The sequence below is a fragment of the Chiloscyllium plagiosum genome, chromosome 11 (genome assembly GCF_004010195.1).
Source record: "Chiloscyllium plagiosum isolate BGI_BamShark_2017 chromosome 11, ASM401019v2, whole genome shotgun sequence".
NCBI lineage: Eukaryota > Metazoa > Chordata > Chondrichthyes > Orectolobiformes > Hemiscylliidae > Chiloscyllium > Chiloscyllium plagiosum.
Genome location: NC_057720.1, coordinates 69,247,514 through 69,268,360, shown reverse-complemented (window position 1 = coordinate 69,268,360; position 20,847 = coordinate 69,247,514). Strand labels below are relative to the sequence as shown.

The 20,847-nt window shown below is 38.1% G+C and overlaps 1 protein-coding gene across 4 annotated transcripts in view; it reads right to left on the bottom strand.

Annotated features, from left to right (window-relative positions):
- Window positions 1-20,847, bottom strand: part of kif14 (kinesin family member 14) — a 107,232-nt gene that overhangs the window by 53,625 nt on the left and 32,760 nt on the right. For all 4 annotated transcript variants that reach the window (XM_043699742.1, XM_043699739.1, XM_043699740.1 and 1 more), the window contains exons 10-18: window positions 19,852-19,970; window positions 19,350-19,522; window positions 18,194-18,341; window positions 16,551-16,614; window positions 14,510-14,694; window positions 12,077-12,179; window positions 6,987-7,144; window positions 1,984-2,131; window positions 463-612 (exon numbers count right to left, since the gene is read on the bottom strand). In XM_043699742.1, the coding sequence (XP_043555677.1) occupies window positions 463-612; window positions 1,984-2,131; window positions 6,987-7,144; window positions 12,077-12,179; window positions 14,510-14,694; window positions 16,551-16,614; window positions 18,194-18,341; window positions 19,350-19,522; window positions 19,852-19,970 (1,248 nt within the window). The remainder of the gene's footprint in view (window positions 1-462; window positions 613-1,983; window positions 2,132-6,986; window positions 7,145-12,076; window positions 12,180-14,509; window positions 14,695-16,550; window positions 16,615-18,193; window positions 18,342-19,349; window positions 19,523-19,851; window positions 19,971-20,847) is intronic.

Here is a 20,847-nt window from a genome sequence, read left to right as displayed (position 1 = left end):
AGAAGGTGGCCATCTGGTGTGTTCTGTGGTGGAATTGGTCCTCCTGGGAGCAGATACGGCGGAGGCGGGGGAATTGGGAATACGGGATGGCATTTTTGCAAGAGGTAGGGTGGGAAGAGGTGTAATCCAGGTAGCTGTGGGAGTCGGTGGGTTTGTAAAAAATGTCAGTGTCAAGTCGGTCGTCATTAATGGAGTTGGAGAGGTCCAGGAAGGGGAGGGAGGTGTCAGAGATGGTCCAGGTAAATTTAAGGTCAGGGTGGTACATCTACCAAAACAAATTACAAAGTTATGGTCTGGGTTGCCTGCTCAAGAATGTTTTGAGTGGTCCATAATTTTGAGCGGCCCAGTCCATAACAGTACCAAAATTAACCAGTCTCAATGTGATGTATCAATGTACTAACAATATTGGAGGCAGGTTTGTACACTTGGAACCTACTCAATTAATTCTTCATATTACTGTACCTGTTTGGTTGCTAAGGCTTCCAGCTCCAGACGCTTCCTATTCACTGCAACCACTTGTTCAAGTTGCTTATTTACTTGCATCTCTTGTTTAAGCTGTTTTTTTACATTCTGCAGCTCCTCAATTTCTATATTTTTTTGGCTTTCCTTCACCTGAACCATTAAAAGAAAGAAAATTTGAAATATTCTCAAATGGATTAAATGCTTTCACCTTCAAATAAGCTGGATGTAATGGAACAAAGCAAACAACACTCTACCAGGTAGTGAATTAACATACAAACCAAGTGCCAAGATACATAAAAATAAAAGCAAAGTACTGTGGACTGAACTGAAAACAGAAACACTTAGCAAAGTTCAGCAGGTCTGACAGCAATGTAGGGAGAGAAGCAGAGTTAGGGCTATGACTCCAAGGCGATGCTTTTTCAGACGAGTTATTCTGAGGTCATCTCCAAATCAAAACATTAAATCTGATTCTCTCACCATGGATGCTGTTACACTCGCTGAATTTTTCTTGTTTTTACTGTTTTTATGCCAAGATATGTGTCTGATTAGTCCAAACCAGTGCAATGCTGCTCTTTGTCACAAAAGATACTGTACACAAGAGCAATAAAGGATCTATGGCAGTGTTTTCATGGCTGTAATCACAGTTCAAAAAGTTTAATTAAGTACTGCACTGCTTAAGCCTTGTTTTTAATGCCCTACCCTCTTTTTCTCCATCCTCCAATATGATGATCACCATGTGATCTCTTTAACATACATGGTTTCTCTATAAAAAGTGTGTCTGAAAAACATTATCTTGTTCTTTTGAAAAGCAAAGTGACATTTTATATTCTTTTTGGGGTGATCAGAACAATGAGGTGGTTCTCATAAATTATGAGAACCACCTCATTGGACCAGGTTAACAGCCCCAGTCAGGGAGACATGGGCTGACAGATACGAATAGGCATGTCAGAACTTCTGTTCACTTTGAGAGCTGGCTTTAAAGAAGCGGACCAGTGTCAAGGACTATGCACATGTAACTAAAGGGTGACCTGGTGACAGGATATTGGCCTGTGTGGAGAATAGACCTGAAATTGTCTATTTTTATCTTTTAACATTGTACAATTTTCTAAAACGTTACGAACATCCAATTGACAAAAAACATAATACTGTGTTTTAATGCAGTAATTTTTAAAGTATGGATGCAACTGACACTAACTTTCACAACTGCTGAAATAAATTACAGCTGACAATACATTGTTTCACATTTAAACTCAAAGTAAAATAGTCTAGTCTTTATAATCCTCACACATCTACCCAGCAGAATACAGTTTCCTACATTTCACAACTTACTTCATGCACAAACTAGCAACACATCAAACAGCCACACAAAAAAAAATGGAACCACACAAGAAAATTCAGCACAATACACACTTCATTCCAATTGTGTATCCTCCAAATGACAAAACATTTCAAGCATATCAGTTACTAGCAGAAATTAATGCTGATAAACAACACATATGAGAATGCATGAAAAAAAATTACCAATTCCTTTTCCAGTTCTTTTATTTTATTCTCATACAGTGATTTTTGACTAGATAACTCCTTCTGAGCCATTTCCTTTGCAACTTGGATCCCCTGCATCATTTCTTTTTTGGCTTGTAATCGTGCTTCTTCAATTTCAACTTCAAGTCTGCCAAAACAAAAAGAACAAAGAGGAAGAACTAAAAAAATAGAGGATCTAGAGCTGTGTAATTCCTCAACTTGATCATTTGTGTCATCATTTCCATGCATACCAATAATGTTATGAAACATGGAACTCTATAGCACAAAGAGTTTATTAAGCCGAAAACAGTTGCATCTCACCCTGAAAGCTCGATTCAATTAGTGCCATTTCATTGTTCAGCCTAAAACCATTGACTTTCTTTTTAAACCTCATCAGTTTTCCTTGTGAAAGTTCTTATGGATTCCATTTCTACTAAGAAACATGTTCAATGTTTATTTTATTTAACCTATTTTGCTTATCAACCTGTTCAGAGACATTATTGCACACCTCTGGAGCAGGTAGGACTTGAACCCAGGCCTCTCAGTCCAGGGGTAGGAACACTGCCACTGCTCCTTAAGAGGCCCTGCCTATCCTCAGCTTAAAGATTTGTACCTAACCTCTCCTTATGTTCAAAATTAGCCCTCAGTACTGATTCAATCACTCGTGCAAGATTGCCCCAATCAAAATCACTCAAAATGTTACCATTTCTATCCAATCCTCCCAATCTTTCTTAATAAAAGAAAAAAAACTGTAGCCTTTTGTTGCATGTAACCCAATAACTTATGTTTGTACTTAGTTTGGAGATAAGAAACAATAGGGACAAAAAAAAATAAGAAACTCTGATGGGAGAAATGTGCTGTCTTGGCTTCACTTTCACACCATTCATATTAACAGTCCACATAGAGCACTGTTTTCCACTTCAATGCTCCACTATAGAGTGCACTGACACCTTACATTGTAATACTATTTTGCACAGAGACAGGCACCCAACGCATGCAAAGAAGCATTGGTACCCCAGAACTCATTACTTGCTCTCTCTTCTTTTTTAGTGTCTTGTCCTTTCAGCCACAGCTTAAAGTCTTTCCATACTTCTGTCTCATATAGCCTTTAAGCACAAACACAAAGCCAGAGAGCTTGTGATGGTTGTCAGATTGAATGGTTATTAAGTTGGGGAATTCCACAGACAGATGAACATATGACTGTGCAGCACCATGCTATGTCAATGTAACACCTACAGCATGTGTCAGCAGTTAACACAGCAAATATACTTCATACACTTCAGCCAAATCACAATGTCACAAAATCAAAAAGGAGCGGTTCTTGATCAAATCAAGGGTGACTAAAATTAGTCAGGTGGTCCAGTTATAGTCAGTCAAGGGCTGCATATAATCTCAGTCAAAGGACTTGGGCATGATCATCAGCAAACTGGCACAGTCAAGGTCAGACTAGGGTGTAGGTCACAGTCAGTCCAGCAGATCTTGTGCTACCAATCCAAGGCTACAAAGCAAGTCAGTTAGGGTTTTGCTCAGAGATTAGTCAGGGGGTCACTCACCTTTAGGGCCTAGCCTTCCAAGTCAGTCAGAGGTGAGCCATGATCAGTCCTGGATATCTGCTCACTAAAAATTAAGAGGGCTGTTAAGAGGGAACACCACTGTAGTAAGTAAAGTCTATTGGGAGGTTTGATGACCGTGTGCAGGGTGCAGCAGAGACAGTACTTGTGAAAGCAGGCAGCTAAGGGTGGGAGGAGTGCATTGGAGGTCATGGGCTACCTGTGGTGGAGGGGGTGGATCGTTGACAGTCACCACCATCCAAATTTCAATGACATGAAGACTGGTCGTAGTTGTGGGTATGTTCCTTAATAAAGAAACGGTCCTTAATAGTTTTAATACCCCACTGGATAACCACTGTTCTACTGTCATGCCCTATTACCAGGACCTATCCATTCCTCTGTCTCATAGTTGTGGGTATGTTTGCCGAACTGGGAAGTTGATTTGCCGACGTTTTGTCCCTTGTCTAGGTGACATCTTCAGTGCTTTGGAGCCTCCTGTGAAGCGCTGCTGTACTGTCTCTTCTGGAATTTATTTGGTTCTGTTCTTGCTGCTTCTGGTCACTGGTTGCTCATTGTAGTGGCCGGTATATTGGGTCTAGGTCGATGTGTTTGTTGATGGAGTCCGTTAATGTGTGCCATGCTTCTAGGAATTCTCTGGCTCTCCTCCATTTGGCTTGTCCTATGATAGTTGTGTTGTCCTAGTCGAATTTGTGGTCCTTGTCATGTGTGTTTATGGCTTCTAGGGGCAGCTAGTCATGGTGTTTAGTGGCTAGTTGGTATTCTGGATGTGCATTGCTAGTTGTCTGTCTGTTTGTCCAATATAGTGTTTCAAGCAGTCTTTGCATGGAATCTTGTAAACTACGTTACTCTTGCACATGATGGGTATAAGTCCTTTGTTCTGGCAAGTTGTTGCCTGTTCAAAAGGGCTACCCCACACTGCAGCCTCCCAACATGCGAAGAGAAGAAGATGACCTCTACAGAGTCTTTACCAAGAACGGATATTTCCAAAACTTCATCCGCAGATGCCTAACAGACAAACAACGTGATAAGGACATGTCACAACCACACTCACCAGCCATGCTACCTTAAATAAAAGACATCCAGAACTGATAGCCAGACTTCTCTGACTGCAGGGATTTATGACTGCATGTAAACAGACAGCCATGCTCAAAACCAAAACTCACCAGAACAAAAGACCCTATACCTATCATGTGCAAAACCACCGTAATTTATCAGATTCCATGAAAAGACTGCACAAAACACTACATAGGACAGACAGGCAACTAGTAATCTGCATCCACAAACACCAACTAGCCACTAAATACCATGACCAGCTGTCCCAAGAAGCCATACACACAGATGACAAGGACCACAAATTCAACTGGAACAACACAACAATCATAGGACAAGCCAAATGGAGAACAGCCAGAGAATTTCTCAAAGCAAGGCACTCAACCACAGATTCCATCAACAAACACATCGACCTAGTCCCAATACACTGGTCACTACAACGAACAACCGGAATTAACAACCAGTAGCAGGCGAAACTGAACCAATTAAATTCCAGAAGAGACAGTACAGCAGCGCTTCACATGAGGTTTCAAAACACTGAAGATATCACCTAGACAGGGGAGCGAACATACCCACAACGACAGCAACCGGCACCCAAGCTACAAATCTTTACGCAAACCTTGAACAGGAAGACTTCACTGAAAAGAGTGGGAAGTGTGGAAGCTCAGAACTGATGGGGTCAATAATGACAGCAAGGAAGAAATAAACATGAAGGATTGAGGATTTATCTCTATTAGTAGGTTGAGCCTGTGACTCACTCTACAATCCAACCTGTATTGCTTTCCATCCTCAAATTAATCACAAATGAACTATGAAAATTGAAATGGAAAATTGCTGCAACTACACCCAGAGTGGTCAAACTAAACGTTAATTTCTGTCTGAGCACACAGGCTTTATTTGGAAGTGACGGCAGGCCCTTCAAAAGCAATTCCATTTTTCAGATATGTCAACATTACAGTACACTGCATCTGAAACAATGAGTCAGGAAAGATACAAGCCTTGGTTACAAGCAATCTTGACCATGTCATGGGTCATTACTAATCGATCATAGTCATCTCTGTGAAGTAAAAGTAATCAGAATGAATAATCACTTAAAAGTGTTACTTGAGGGCCAGAAATTACAAGGACAATCCAAGGAATCATTGTGCACTTTTGCACAGAAGTGCATACTCATCCAAGTAAGCCATATAATACAAGAATGCTGCATTTTGGAGCAGGCAAGCTGAGTGTTACATGTAGCTGCGGTTACAATGATAGTTGAACAGATGGGTAATGTAAAATAGCAAAGCATTCATGAACATGAGCTTATATTCATAATGAAGTGTTACACATACCACTGATGTGTCCTCAGAAGCTTTTTGTTTTTTCCTCTTCCCACTACACGCACTGTGAAGGGTATTCCTGAGTGGCAGCATTTAACCTGCTGTACTGCTGGGCTTTATATATGATGCCAGAAACCCCAGAATGTTCTGTCAGTGACTCCACAATAGCACAAGCACAGTGCCATTAAGATGTGGTGCTTACAGAATGAAATGAGCAGCATAAGCTTATGTGAGAAAAACACTAGCACTCGGAGGGAAAACTTATGTGAAACTCCCTGAAATTGACACTTTATTTTAGTAAAATAAAGCCTAAAATATTTTCTCATGTAATAGAATGCTTGATAAAAATGGCACAACATTAAAATTAAAGTTAGGTCATTTACGAGTAAATTCTGGAAGCATTTTTCATGCAAACTGTAGAGGAAATCTGGAACACGTTGTATCCCAAAAAAACACTATGGATAAACTGAAACTGTCAATAAAGACAGCCGGTACAAATAGAGGGATATGCAGCAGAAGTGGATAACTTGAGTTAAAGAACAAATCAGAATGGAACTAATTGAAAGCCTTTTGAAAAATCTACATGTGTAAGTATACTTTCTTTTGCAATGCACTATGTTTTTCTTTTGTTTAAAACAACCTTATTAAATCTTCCAGATAGCAACTTGTCCAGGAGAAACACTTGGTAAGGATGAAACATCATCAGACATCGTGTTTTGCTCATGAACAGAGAATACAAGAAGAAACATATCCATCCCAACACTTAAAAGCTATAATAACCTCTTCTAGTGGATGTAATTTAGAGAAGCCCAGAAAGCTACAAGTGGACAGAATCTGTGATTAAAAGATTTGATTACATGTTCTAAAATTAAAGACGATAAAATGCAATTCCATCATTGCATAAATTTTGACAATTTTAGAAAAGTGATGCACATGCATTCACCCAAAACATTTTGACTATATAATTTACAAGTTTAAGTCAAAAAGATTATGTGCATTAAATTATCCTTTTTAATTTACTAACTCAAATTTCAAAATAGTTATCAGCATGCTGTTTTACCTTGCCTGTTGAGCTTGTAAAAGTTCATTTTTTGCAAATTCAAAATCTTTGGGACCATCTCCAAACAGTGCATTCCCAGAAGATGCTCGTCCATTCTGAACTTCCAGTGGATGATTAAATTTAAAGTAGTGATCACCACCCATAATCACTCTGTCCCCCTAGAAAATAAAGATTTATACTTGTAGCAAACATAAGACAAATTAAGTAATTTCAGACTTAAATTTCAACATTTAACCAATCCTCCAGAGGTCTATTTAATAAATGTCATCCCAGCCTGATTATCTTTAGCCCTTTCCATATTTCATCTCCCCTATCAAAGACACAATTTCTCTTGTTAAAAAGAATGAGCAACAAATTACTCCAAAGCTTCTCCATATATCTGTGTTAAGCCAATCAGCCCATTTCAGTGAAATTTGGACATTTCTATTCAATATGCATGAACACAACATAGATTGGCAAGCTTCATTTTCCTATTCATTTTAGATCAAACTTTGAACAATAATTTGAAAGTATAAACAATTGTGCTCTGTACAAGCTTTTAGACTATATGGTAACCAATTCATAAAATTGGTTTAAAAATAGTCAGTAGCAAATCATAAATCAATTGTTTTTTCAGTAGTTGTATCACATTTTTCTATTTAAATGTTAAAATAGCTTCAACTTAATTTACTCTTTATATGCTAATCCTAAATTCACCTAATAGAAATTAGGTATAGATTTAAATAATTTCTACTCTCACAAAGGAACTGAAAGATGCCTCTATCGTAATCCTGACCAGTAGGTACAGATGTGCAATCTGTATGTAAAGCTGACAAACACAAAGAGGAAAAACATTAGTGGGGGTTGTACAAACTGTAGGGGCAATTTTGGGAATTGATTGAACAAGAAATGAGAGATGTATGGAATAAAGGAACATCTGTAGCTATGAATGACTTTAATCTGCATGTGGATTGGGAAAATCAAATAACAATACCATAGAAGAGATGTAGATACTGTAGATTCCTGGTGTATACACATGTTGGTTTTTTGGACCAAAATGTTCAGGAACCCACGAGAGAACAGAGAGGTGTGCAGGGTGGGTAAATTAGCCATAGGAAATGCAGGAAGGGGTGGATCTGGGCGGGATGCTCTTCAGAAAGTTGGTGTGGATTCTATGGGCTGAATCACCTGTTTCCCCACTGTAGGGATTCTATGAAAAACAACCCAACAAGTCTGAGGAGTAGAATTCAGCAAAGGAGGACAAAGGAATAGATTAAGAAAGAGTAAATATAGTACAAGATTAAGCTTGTAAAAAACATGAAAGTTTCTATGTGCTCGAGAAGAGAAAATATTGGTGAAGACAAGTAACCTTTACAGTCAGAGACAGGGGAATTTATAATGGGGAAACAAAGAAATGATTGACCAACTAAATATGTACTTTGGGCCTGTGTTCACAAATGAGGACATGTTAGAAGGGTTGGGGGGCACAGGGCTTACCAAGAGGGAGGTACTCTTAGGAAATCAGTATTAGTAGGGAAATGAGTGGGATTGAAGGTTGAGAAATCCACAAGCCCTGAAAAATTAATATCCCAGAGTGCTTAAAGAATTGGGCCTAGAAATAGTGGATATATTGGTGGTCATCTTCCAAGGTTCTACAGACTTTGGAATAGTTCCTGCGGATTGTGGGGTAGCCAGTTTAGCCCCCTATTTAAGAATGGAGGCAGGAAGAAAACAGAACTGACATAGTGTGGAAAATGCTAAAGGCTATAATAAAACATTTAATAGATAACCATTTGGAAAACAGTGACAGGATCAGACTGAGTCATCATGCATTTACAAAAATAAAATCATGCTTGACAAATCTACTGCAATTCTTTGAGAATGTAACTCGTAATGTAGATGATGTGAAGACAGTCGATACATTTTATTTGGACTTTTGAAAGGCTTTCAACAAAGTCCCACAAAATAAATTAATGTGTAAAATTAAAGTGCTGGAGTTGAGGATAGTGTACTGATATGACAGTAAACTGGTTGGCATACAGAAGACAGTAGGAACAAACGGTTCCTTTTCTGATTAGCAAGTAATGACTCGGAGAGTACTGCAGAGATCACGGTGGCTCAGTGGTTAGCACTGCTGCCTCACAGCACCAGAGTCCCAGGTTCAATTCCAGCTGTGGGTGACTGTCTGTGTGGAGTTTGCACATTCTCAAAGTATCTGCGTGGGTGTGCTCTGGTTTCTTCCCACAGTCCAAAGATGTGCAGGTCAGGTGAATTGGCCATGTTAAATTGCCCGTAGCACTAGGTGCATTAGTCAGAGGGAAATGGGTCTGGGTGGGTTACTCTTTGGAGGGTCGGTATAGACTGGTTGGGCCGAAGGGCCTGTTTCCACACTGTAGGGAATCTAATCTAATCTAATCAATTTTAGAACTTCAGCCGTTCACTATATACATAAATGTTTTGGATAAGGGAACTAAATGTAATATTTCCAGATGACACAAAGCTGGGTGGGACAGTGATCCGTGAGGAGGAGGAAGAGATGCTTCAGTGTGACTTGGACAAGTTGAGTGAGTGCACAAACACATGGCAGATGTTGTATAATGTTAGGCTATCCACTTTGAGAAAAACAGGAAGGCAGATTATCTGAATAGCTATAAATTAAGAAGAAGAATGTGCAATGACACCTGGGTGCCTTTGTGCACCAGTCACTGAAGGTAAGCATGCTGTGGAGCAGGCAGTAAAGTCAGCAAACAGTATATTGGCCTTCATTATGAAAGCATCCAAGTACAGGAGCAGAGATGTATTGCTGCAATTGTACAGGTACTTGATGAGACCACATCTGGAATATTGTGTGCAGTTTCAGTCTCCATATCTGAGGAAAGATGTTCTTGCTACAGAGGGAGTGCAACAAAGAAATACGAGGCTAATTCCTGGGATGGCAGGACTGACAGATAAGAAGAACTTAAATTGGTTAGGATTACATGCCTGGAATTCAAAAGAATGCACTGGGGTTGGGGGAGGGGTGGTGATGGTGGTGGTGGTGGGAAGGAATGGAATCTCATGGAAACATATAAAATTCTAATAAGACCAGACAGGATACATTTATAAAGGGCATTCCAGATGACAGGGGAGTCCAGAACCAGAGATCAGAGTCTAAGGATATGGGGAAGGCCACTTAGGACTGAGATGAGAAGCAATCTCTTCACCAAGACAGTGGTAAGCCTGTGGAATTCACTATCATAGAAAGTGGTTGAGGCCAAAACATTGCTCGATTTATTAAAGGAATTAGATAAAGCATTTGAGGCTGAAGGAATCAAAAGATATCAGAAGAAGCAGGAAAAGACTATTGAGTCAGACAATGAGCATGATCATAATGAACCGAACAGCTGGCTCAAAGGACCAACAGCCTGTTCCTGCTCCTATTTTCCTATATTTCTGTGAAAGAAAGAAAAGAGAGCACTTTCAAAACCTTGTGATTTTAAGATTATGATGTGCAGTCCTCGGCTTCAGCATCCATTTGTGTCACACAAAATAGCTGGTATCACTACAGTACTGAATGAAGCTCATCATTCTGTGGCCTGATATACAAATATCCTATGCCTGAATTGGAATAGCATTTTCAAAATCAACTCAGTAAATGGGTTTCAGCCTGTTGTGTATGAATGAGCAACACTTTCATGATCTCAAAGCCTCAACAGTACAAGATCCAAAGCTGTTTCAGCATGTTATTAAAATTAAACATTGAAATCACAAGGTCCATCTCTACATTTAAAGAGCAAAACTGAAGAAAAACAAATGGCTCCTTGAGAATGGTCTGTGATTCAATTCAGTCATGGTTGATCTTCAGTCTAAATACTTTCCTGCCTACTCCTTGTATTCCTCATATCCTGCAATTCCTGGAAATAAACAAAAGTCTGTTGATCTCCCCCTCAAACATATTCAGTAATGGAGTTTCCACATTCACCCCAGGGGGAGACAATCGCTCAGTGTTATTATTGCTCCAGTATTAATCCAGACACCCAAGTAATGACCGAGGACCCAGGAGATGATGGACTCGTGGTATTAAATCGTTGGACTGTTAATCCAGAGACCCAGATAATGCTCTGGGGACCTGGGTTCAAATCCTGCCATGGCGGATAGTGGAATTTGAATTCAATTAAAAAAAAACTGAAATTAAATTCTGGTCTCCTTCCTACAGGAAGAATGTTGTGAAACTTGAAAGGGTTCAGAAAAGATTTACAAGGATGTTGGCCAGAGTTGAAGGATTTGAGCTATAGGGAGAGGCTGAGTAGGCTGGGGCTGTTTTCCCTGGAGTGTCGGAGGCCGAGGGGTGACCTTATAGAGGTTTATAACATTATGAGGGGCATGGTTACGATAAATAGACAAGGTCTTTTCACTAGGCATGGGGGAGTCCAGAACTAGAGGGCATAGGTTTAGGGTGAGAGGGGAAAGATATAAAAAGGGACATAAGTTGCAACTTTTTCATGCAGAGGACGGTGCATGTATGGAGTGAGTTGCCAGAGGAAGTGGTGGAGGCTGGTACAATTTCAGCATTTAAAAGGCACCTGAATGGGTATATGAATAGGAAGGGTTTAGAAAGATATGGGGCAAGTGCTGGCAAATGGGACTAGATTGGGTTGGGATATCTGGTTGGCATGGACGAGTTGGACCGAAGGGTCTGTCTTCATGCTATACATCTCTATGACTCTAATGACGACCATGAACCATTGTTGATTATCAGAAAAATCCACCTGGTTCACTAATGTCCTTTAGAAAAGGAAACTGCCATCCTTATCCATTCTGGCCTACATGTGACTGCAGACTCATAACAACATGGTTGATTCCTTAACTGGACACCCTCATCCCATGAATGATTTTTTTTCTTGAAGTCCTTTCGCTCCAGTTCATACAAGGTAATGAAACTGATGATAATATACTCAACATTCAGCTTCCACATAACTGAAAATAGCTAGCTCAAGACATCCCATTACTTTGAACAATAAGAAAAGCAGCAAGATTCATATGAAAATAGGCAGCAGCAACTATGTTTAAGAACATATTTTACAAAAATCAATATTGTTTGATTATCACAAATTGTATTAGAAATAACTTACATGATGTAGCACTATCGATTCTGCTATAAGGTTTCCATTGACGTAAGTATTTGCATCTCCAATTGGAGCAATACTAACAATGCCATTTACGTTTTGTATGACACTGCAAACAACACAAGAAAGTTTCAAGTAAAATGATAACACATTTAATTCATTTTGATGACCGTTAAAAATAGGTTGTTTTCTCAAACAGCTAATATTTAAAATGAACTAATACTTTAAGAGTCCAGCAAATTTAAAGATCAACATTTCACTTTCTGACAAAGTCAATTTGTCTTATTTCATATCAATCATACAGCACAGAAAAGACCCTTCAGCCCATCAAGTTTTCAGCAACATAATTACCACAAAGTGAGCTAATCCTAATGGCGTGCACTGTCCCATATCCTTGAATGTCATGATATTTCATGTGCTCATCCAAATATGTTCGAAAAGCCAGAAGGTTTCTAGCCTTCACTACCTTCCCAGGCAGTACATTCCAGATTCCCACCACCCACTAAATGAAAGTGCTTTTTTCTCAAATCTCCTCTGAATCTCTTGCCCCTTACCCAACACCCCCTCATGACTGACCCTTTAACCAAGAGAAACAGTTGTTCCCTACATCCCTTGTCCATACCTCTCATAATCTTATACACCTCAAATCATGTCTCACCTCAGTCTTCTCTGTTCTAAAGAAAACAATGCAGGCCTCTCACATCTCTCCTCATAGCTTAACTGTTCTATCCCAGGCAACAACCTGGTGAGCCATCTCTTCACTCACTCTTGTTCCATCACATCCTTCCTGTAGTGAGGTGACCAAAACTGCACACAGAACTCCATCTCTGGCTTAACCAACATTGTACAATTCCAACATTACCTCATTGCTTTTATACTCTATACCATGACTGATGAAAGCCTTAACTATCCTATTTACATGTTCTGCTAATTTCAGAGATCTGAGCTACCAAGTATCTTGTCATTCACTAGATACTCCTGCGTCTTGTTTCTTCTTCCAAAGTGCATCACTTCACACTTACCAGAATTAAAAACCATCTGTCACTGCTCTGCCCATCTGACCAACCCATGGGTATCTTCCTATAACCTACAATCATCTTAGAATTATAGAGTCAATCAAGCAGCCTTCTATCACTAAGTCAGTTTCTGATCCATCTTGCCAGGTTTCCCTGAATTACAAATGCTTTAACGTTCTCAGTCTTCCAAGTGGTATCTCGTCAAAAGTTTTGCTAAAGGCCATATATGCTACATCAATAGAACGTTTCTCATCCACATACTTGATCACATTTTCAAAACAAATTCTATCAATTTTATTAGGCATGACCTCTCTCTGATAAAACCATGCTGACTATCGCTAATTAACCCATGCTTTCCAGGCAGTTATTAATTCTCTCCTTTAGAATTTTCTCCAATAGGTTCCCTACCACTGAAGTGAAACTCACTGGTTTGTAATTTCATGGTTCACCTCTACCACATTAGTCATCCTCTAAAAATTAAAAATTTGGGTCAGAGCCCCTGCAATTTCCACCTCACCACCCACAGCAACCTAGAATACAATTCATTCCAGGGCCAAGGGATTTATCCATTTTTAAGCCCATCAATGCCTCCAATACCTCCCCATCCCCTATGTCAAAATATGTAAGTTTGTCACAGTCCCTTTTCCTGAATTTCATACCTACATTGTCCTTTTCCAGACTGAAGAGAAATATTCATTTAACACCCTTAGCAATGATATTTCTGCAATCTCCCGACCACTCGACAAAATTCCCCCAATTTAATACTTCAAGCTAGTGTTATGATACAGAGGTCAAATCCCTCTGGTAATTAAAACCAAACACCCAGAAAAGCTCGCCTCACCTCGTCATCTGTTAAAACAATGTGTGAATGAAAGAAGATCCCTGATTTCCACTGTATAAATAATCTCACTTGGCACAGAAATTGAACCCACACGATTGGTCTCACTTCGCATTGCGAATCAGCTATCCAGCCAACTGAGCTAAGTGACCTCCTCTTCACCTTACTGTTGGTCGACTGTCTCTACTTTTCCCTTTACTGCTTTTCCAAATTCATCCTCTTTTGCTTCAGTTCTCCCTATCCCTGCCTGTTACAAGCTGGTGAGGCGGGGCGAGTTGATTCGCCTCTTAAATCCTTTATGTCAAGAACAAAGAATCATTATTTCCTGGTTGTCTATAAGATCCTTCCATTTGCAAATGATCTAGTTTGCCCAGAAAATAATAATTACTGCAATCCATAGCATTTCATGTAAAGCAGTTTGAAATGATTCAGAGATACAATAAGACATTTATAAAGTCAGATTTAATTTTCAATGCGAAGATTTAGATAGCAAAGCAATAATACAAAACATAGTTATCAAGTAAAGAAAGACAATCATTCTTTTCATATCGAGATATACAAAGAATTCAAAACTTTCTAACTCACCAGTGGTCATCAGCGATGAGTGCCCCAGAAAGCTGGATATCATGCTTTGAGTTTGGTCTTTGCTTTCCCACTCTTGTCTGGCCTTCCTTTATCATGTACAGGAGCATCTCTGAAATCTGGGGATCTTCATTGAGATTCACTAGATTTGGCAAACTGTTGTCCACTTTAAAAGTGATTCCAGCTTTCTATCGACAAAGATTTCAATTAATAGGCAAAATGTTCTTCCTCTGCTACAAAATACCATAGTTTAACTGATTACAAGGTTCAAATGACAGAGCATTGTCAATTTGTCCACTTCTGGCAATGACTTAGTGGAATCTATTCTTAAAGATATATTCTGACATCATTCTCAACAATCTATTAGTTATCATTGGCTAAAATGTTTAAGGTTTTGCACAAAATGATCTGTTTGGATCCAACATGACAGGAAAACAGAAGCAAGTTCGATCAGTGGCTGTAGACTCAATAAACCAAAATCTGAAATAAATAAAGTTCCAGAACTACACGGCCTTGTTGCCAGTTAACCAGTGATGATCTTCGACCTGGAAGCATAACAAATAAGGAACATGTGCAAAAAAAGTGCAATTACTTTAAAATAGCACCAGAGTCTGCAATTGCTTTTAAGAATGTTTGAAAATGACCAAAGAGTTTGTATAAAATCTAAAGCAATCATTTGTAATTTTCTTGGATAATAAGTACAAGTCCATGTGACCTGATAACCCTTGACCTGAAAGCAGTACCAAAAGGAAGACACATCAGAAGCCATATGACCAGACAAAAAAGATGTTGCGGACAGAATGTTGAGCTGAAAACATTAATTAAAGTACAAGTGCAGAGAGAAAGAAAGAGAAACTCAGAAGTTTTGAAGCAAATCTCTCAGTTTTTCTGTTTGGTCAAAAAAGGAGACAGGAACTCAAAGGCATGTTTGAGCTGGTTAAACCAAACGTTTGTAGCCCTGGAAACCACTTTGAATAGCTTGGAAACACCACTGACTTGTGTTTTATACCAGAAATAGTCTATTGGCAAAACAGGACTATAACAATAGATCTGTTGAAAAAATATTCTGGTAAACTCCAGACTTTTGTGATCAGAGGTGGGAGTGAGAGGGGATCATAAAAATAAGCCTTGATGTTAACCATATCAGTGGAACAGTGGGCAGCACAGTGACACAGTGGTTAGCACTGCTGTCTCAAGTGCGAGACACCCGAGTTCAATTCCCACCTCAGGTGACTGACGTGTCTGCGTGGGTTTTCTCCAGGTGCTCTGGCTTCCTCCCACAGTCCAAAATAGTGCATGTTAGGTGAATTGGCCATGCTAAATTGTCCGTAGTGTTAGGTGAAGGGAATGGGTATGGGTGGGTTGCACTTCAGCGGGTCGGTGTGGACTTGTTGGGCTGAAGGGCCTGTTCCCACACTGTAGGTAATCTAATCTACACAAAAGGTGAAAGCTATTGTTGGATAGAACACCTGACCAACCCAGTGTGAAAACAGCAGCAAATGATGAAACTGTATGGATTACATGGGTACCCCATATCTCCAAGATGTCCGCAACATTTTTTTTTGTCTCCAAGGAGCGATTTAGCTATTTGTGGCTGTGCAACTTTGCATTAAAGTGAAATATACCTTTTTTAAAAGGAAGTATAATTTGCCTGTGAATTGTTGCTTAATTTGTATTTGTTCTGATTCATATGAAAGTAAAAGGAATATTGCTCATAAGCTGTGCGGTATTAACCCACTAAACTGCACTAACACTGCCATTCCCTTGGTTCTTGCTGACTGGCATCCTCGATTAAGTAGTTTCATCAAGAGGCTCTCAAATACCACGATGGACTTCCATACAAGTCATTTAACCAACCAAAAGAGTAAAGGTTAAATACATTCTAGACAAACAATATATTAACAAAGAAAATAGGACCCTACTTATTGCGATCTTTACATTTTCACTCATACTGTTTTCATAGGAATAAAATTCTAATAATGTATTATTCACAGCACATAACATGAACATGGAAATGAAAGAATAAGAAAAGTCAACTGATCACCTGTAATTCCCTTGCTTCCTCAAGTTTTCGCTTTTCTGCTTCGTCCAACCTCTCTCTCCATCTCCTAAAGATGCCATGACAAATATTTTCCATTGTCACAAAACGTTGGTAACAATACATCAGCTTTATTTGTCCATTTCACACAATAATCACCAGAACCAATGCATTTAGTTCAGTGACCCTCTTTGGGGAGTCAAAGCTGTAAGCATGTTTAACAAGCTATTGTAAGACCTGAATATATATATCTGTGCATGTGTGTATACACACACACACACACACACACACACACACACACACAGCTGGCTAAAGACATAGTGATCATAAATAATGCAAAATTCCAATTTTCGATTGCCCACACACACACACACACACACACACACACACACACACACACAGTAAAGCTGTACAAACTACACCCTGCTGGCTAAAGACATAGTGATCATAAATAATGCAAAATTCCAATTTTCGATTGCCACTTAAAGACAAAATGCTTGATGGCTCAATGAATGCAGCATGTTTTCTGGCAAGTAGCAGTACTAGAAAAACTTATCCTATATAAATTAAATTGCTGCTATATAATTAAGTACACAAACAAACTACTGAAGGAATACAAAAGGAAAATAATCAATGAAATAATTTCTACTTAAATAAATTGAAGTGTGAGTTAAGATATTGTAAAAAAGAGATTCAACTTAATTATGCTTTAAGACTAATATTTAGTTTACTCTTATCCTTTTGTCTGAAATAACTAGATATAAATAGCACTACTATTTTGATGTATTAGCTAAAATTTTAACCAGAATGAATTGATTTTAAAAACTGGGTAAATTTTGCAGTCGTCTCCCTTTGGGAATCACTTCAATAATATGAAAAGCATTGCGGATCTTACAATTGCTCAGATGACACAAAGTCCATATATTCTTTCAAATGAAGAAATAATGGCTGTAAGTTTGCCTTATGCGAACCATAAGTTTAATTTGATAAAAGTTACCTCGACACAGAAATGTAGTTTGAAACTGCTCAAATTTATAGAGAATTACAGCAGACTTTGAATTGTGCAGATGGCTAAGCAATGCCTTACCACATTTAACTTTTGATAACCACTTACTCTTGAATTCAGTACATTGTACTTTATGTGTGGAAAAAAAGGGCTGTTGCATCATATTAGAAATTAGAAAATCTGCATTTGTAATTCAGATATAACACAGCCAAATTGACAATTCCTCACAACTTTGAGCCCCAAATCTCAGACATAAACTTTCAGTCAACTCTCTTTTACTTTAATTAGCTCCGAAGACGTAGGTGATACTAGAAAGGACACAATTACTGCCCATCTCTGGTTGCCCAGTTGCATTGGGTCTTTTAATTGAGCAACTGCAGTCCTTGATCATTCTTACACAAATAGTGCTGGATATGGATGCAATGATATTGATCAGGTGATGACTTAGGAATGGAGATACTAGCCACAATGATAATGGGAAAGTTATCAGTGATGTCTTTCAATTGATATGCATGTACAAACGGACTAAATTCAATCAATTATGAACAATCTATTGACAAGATGGGCTCGATAATCTAAATTTCTTTTTACATTTCCAGACTCAATATCCCAAATCTAACATAAATCATATTCACCATCTTACCTTTGTGCTTCTGCCATTTCCTTCTCCTGTTGATTGAGCTTCAACTTCAGGGCTTTTATTTCTTTTTGGGATGCTTTATACCTCTCAGACTGAATTCCTTGGCTACTCATCTGGGCAGCTTTCAACTTCTCAATTTCTAATTTCAGATCTGATTCAGCCAGAATCAAAGGGAAAAAAAATTACATTCCTCAAAACTCTGTGGTGAAAAAAATGCAACTGGCTACAAAAATGTCAATTCTATCAAAACTTTTCCTGTTCAGATTGTAATACATCAGTAAAAAACAGTTTTTCCTTGTAGAAAAGTTTTGTAATGAAATAGCAAAATTTATTTTCTATATATATTTAGTTGAAATCCGAGACAAAGGTACAGCACCACCTGCTGGACAATTTAAGAGGTGAATCTTCCAAAATAAGTCTTCAATGTGGGTTTGATCATTACAGGGCGAAATCAACTTAAAATCAAATACTTTTCAAGTTCAAATTCATTTCAATTGTTGCAAAGTATAATACTGTCATCACATTAACTCTGGAATAATGCTGATCATTAGTTCATGTAAAGTAAATACTGAATCTATTTTCCTGATTACAGCTTAATTTTTGGCCACATTGTTTGGTTAAGGCCTAATGAAAAGCATTTTGATAAATCCTACATAAAAATAACCCATGCTATCTTTAGGTTCTCACTCATACCATTCTGTGATTAGGAAGGAAATTTCCTCCACAGCACAGAAGTTCCAACATTCAAATATTTAATTGTTACAAGTGTATTTACAAGATTTACAAGATTATATAAACTTAGAGATATAGAAGGTAAAATATAAGTGGCGAAATGCTAAAAAAAGTCAAAGAATAGCAGAGGATTTATTTATGTCACAATATATTTGGTCTCAAATGACCAATCTATTTCTAAATAAACAAAAATGATTTGACTTTTTAGTACATTACTATACAGGTTTCAAATGATGAAGGATAATGAATACTGCATAACCCAAAGGGAAAGATACTGAAACTATTGAAATTTGACTGTTTTCCGGAAAATAATCCAACCTTGAAGCTTATGCTACTTCTTATAACTCCAATTTCCATTTCAAAACATTCATGTCAAAGCAATGCACACCTCCACGTATGTTAATTTGTAAAGAAAATGTCAAACAACCTCTGATCAATTTTGCATTCGAGTCCTCATTCACTTTTGCGACGTTGATAATCTGACGAGCCTGTTTGGCATATCTAAGCGTACTAAGAGTCTCTTCCACATTAGAAGCAGATGGACTGATGGTAGCTATCATAGCTGTTTTTGAATTGCCACCAAGACTGTCTTTCAGTAACCTACACCAGGATTCAAATGACCAAAAGAATAAGTGAATTAAAATGTTATTAAGCAATAGAAAATAACACACATGCAGAAAATACTAGAATGCATTAGTCATATGTAGGAAAAATCTAACTTTAATCTATCAAGTATTATTTTACATTAACGGTTAATTAGTCTTGTTAAAGTAATTTCCTTTTACATCATTTTCAGTGCTTAATGCAATTTACTCAGGTCAGTTTTGACACATAGTTAAGCATCATAAGTGACAGCAAATGTAAAGGCCATGGAGCTACAACAATCTATTTACGTTTACTTCCAGCATGGTATGCAAATCAGAACTCACCATGTTAGCACTGATTCCCTGTAAGGTATAAAAACTTTCTTCTTAGCCTGAAAATATTCTGAAAGTGCAGATATAACTTTTCCCAAGGTGAAGAGAGATTTGTTTATGCTTACACCTTCCTGTATGAAAGAAAATTTCAGTATTTCAAAGTTAAAGAATGGCACTGTAGTGATCTAGAAGCTATATATGAACTAGAATACTCAAACTAGGCAGAAGATCATTTGGTATGAATAATCTCTATTTACAAAATTGCAATCAATGGGTCAGATTTAGTGCAGTAGAAATATATCATTTCTTTTGTGAACGCAAACCGTGAAGCCAAATGATTGCGTCCACATTTGATGGGTTTGTTTATTAGTGTGCCACTTTTCCTGTGGAAGGGACACTGCACCATAATGTAAAATAGCAATACCAGGAGTAGACAGGTAGAGTAGAATTAAAGGGATCAGAAGATGGCAAGGAAAATCTAGTAATTTACAAGTCATCAGAGCTCGATGAGATTAGGTAATATTTTGATTTTTAAAAAATCCTACGAGACCTTCAAAAGTGATTCTTGCTTTCTTTAGACAAAGATCCTTATTAAGAAGCAAAATGTTCTTCCTCTGCTCCAAAATACAACAGTTTAATTGAATGCATAGCTTTAAGGGAAAGACATTGTCATGTTGTCAACTTTGATAACCATTTGATGGAAACTATCCTTAAAGATACACTTTCACATTGTTGTCATCAATCCATTAGTTGTCATTGGCCAAAATATGAAAGATTTTGCACAAACAGAATATCTTTGGCTCCAACATGGTAGAGAAATAGTCAGCATGGACTAGAAAAATGTAGTCAGCCAGTACACATTCAAAAATGGTCATTCATTACAATTAAATTTCACTAATAGATGTTCCTCAACAAACATAGATGATATGATACAAATTGGCAGGATACTTCACCTCTGCTTTAACTGCCTAAAATGTAAATCTCTACCTTTACTAGAACAATTGAAGA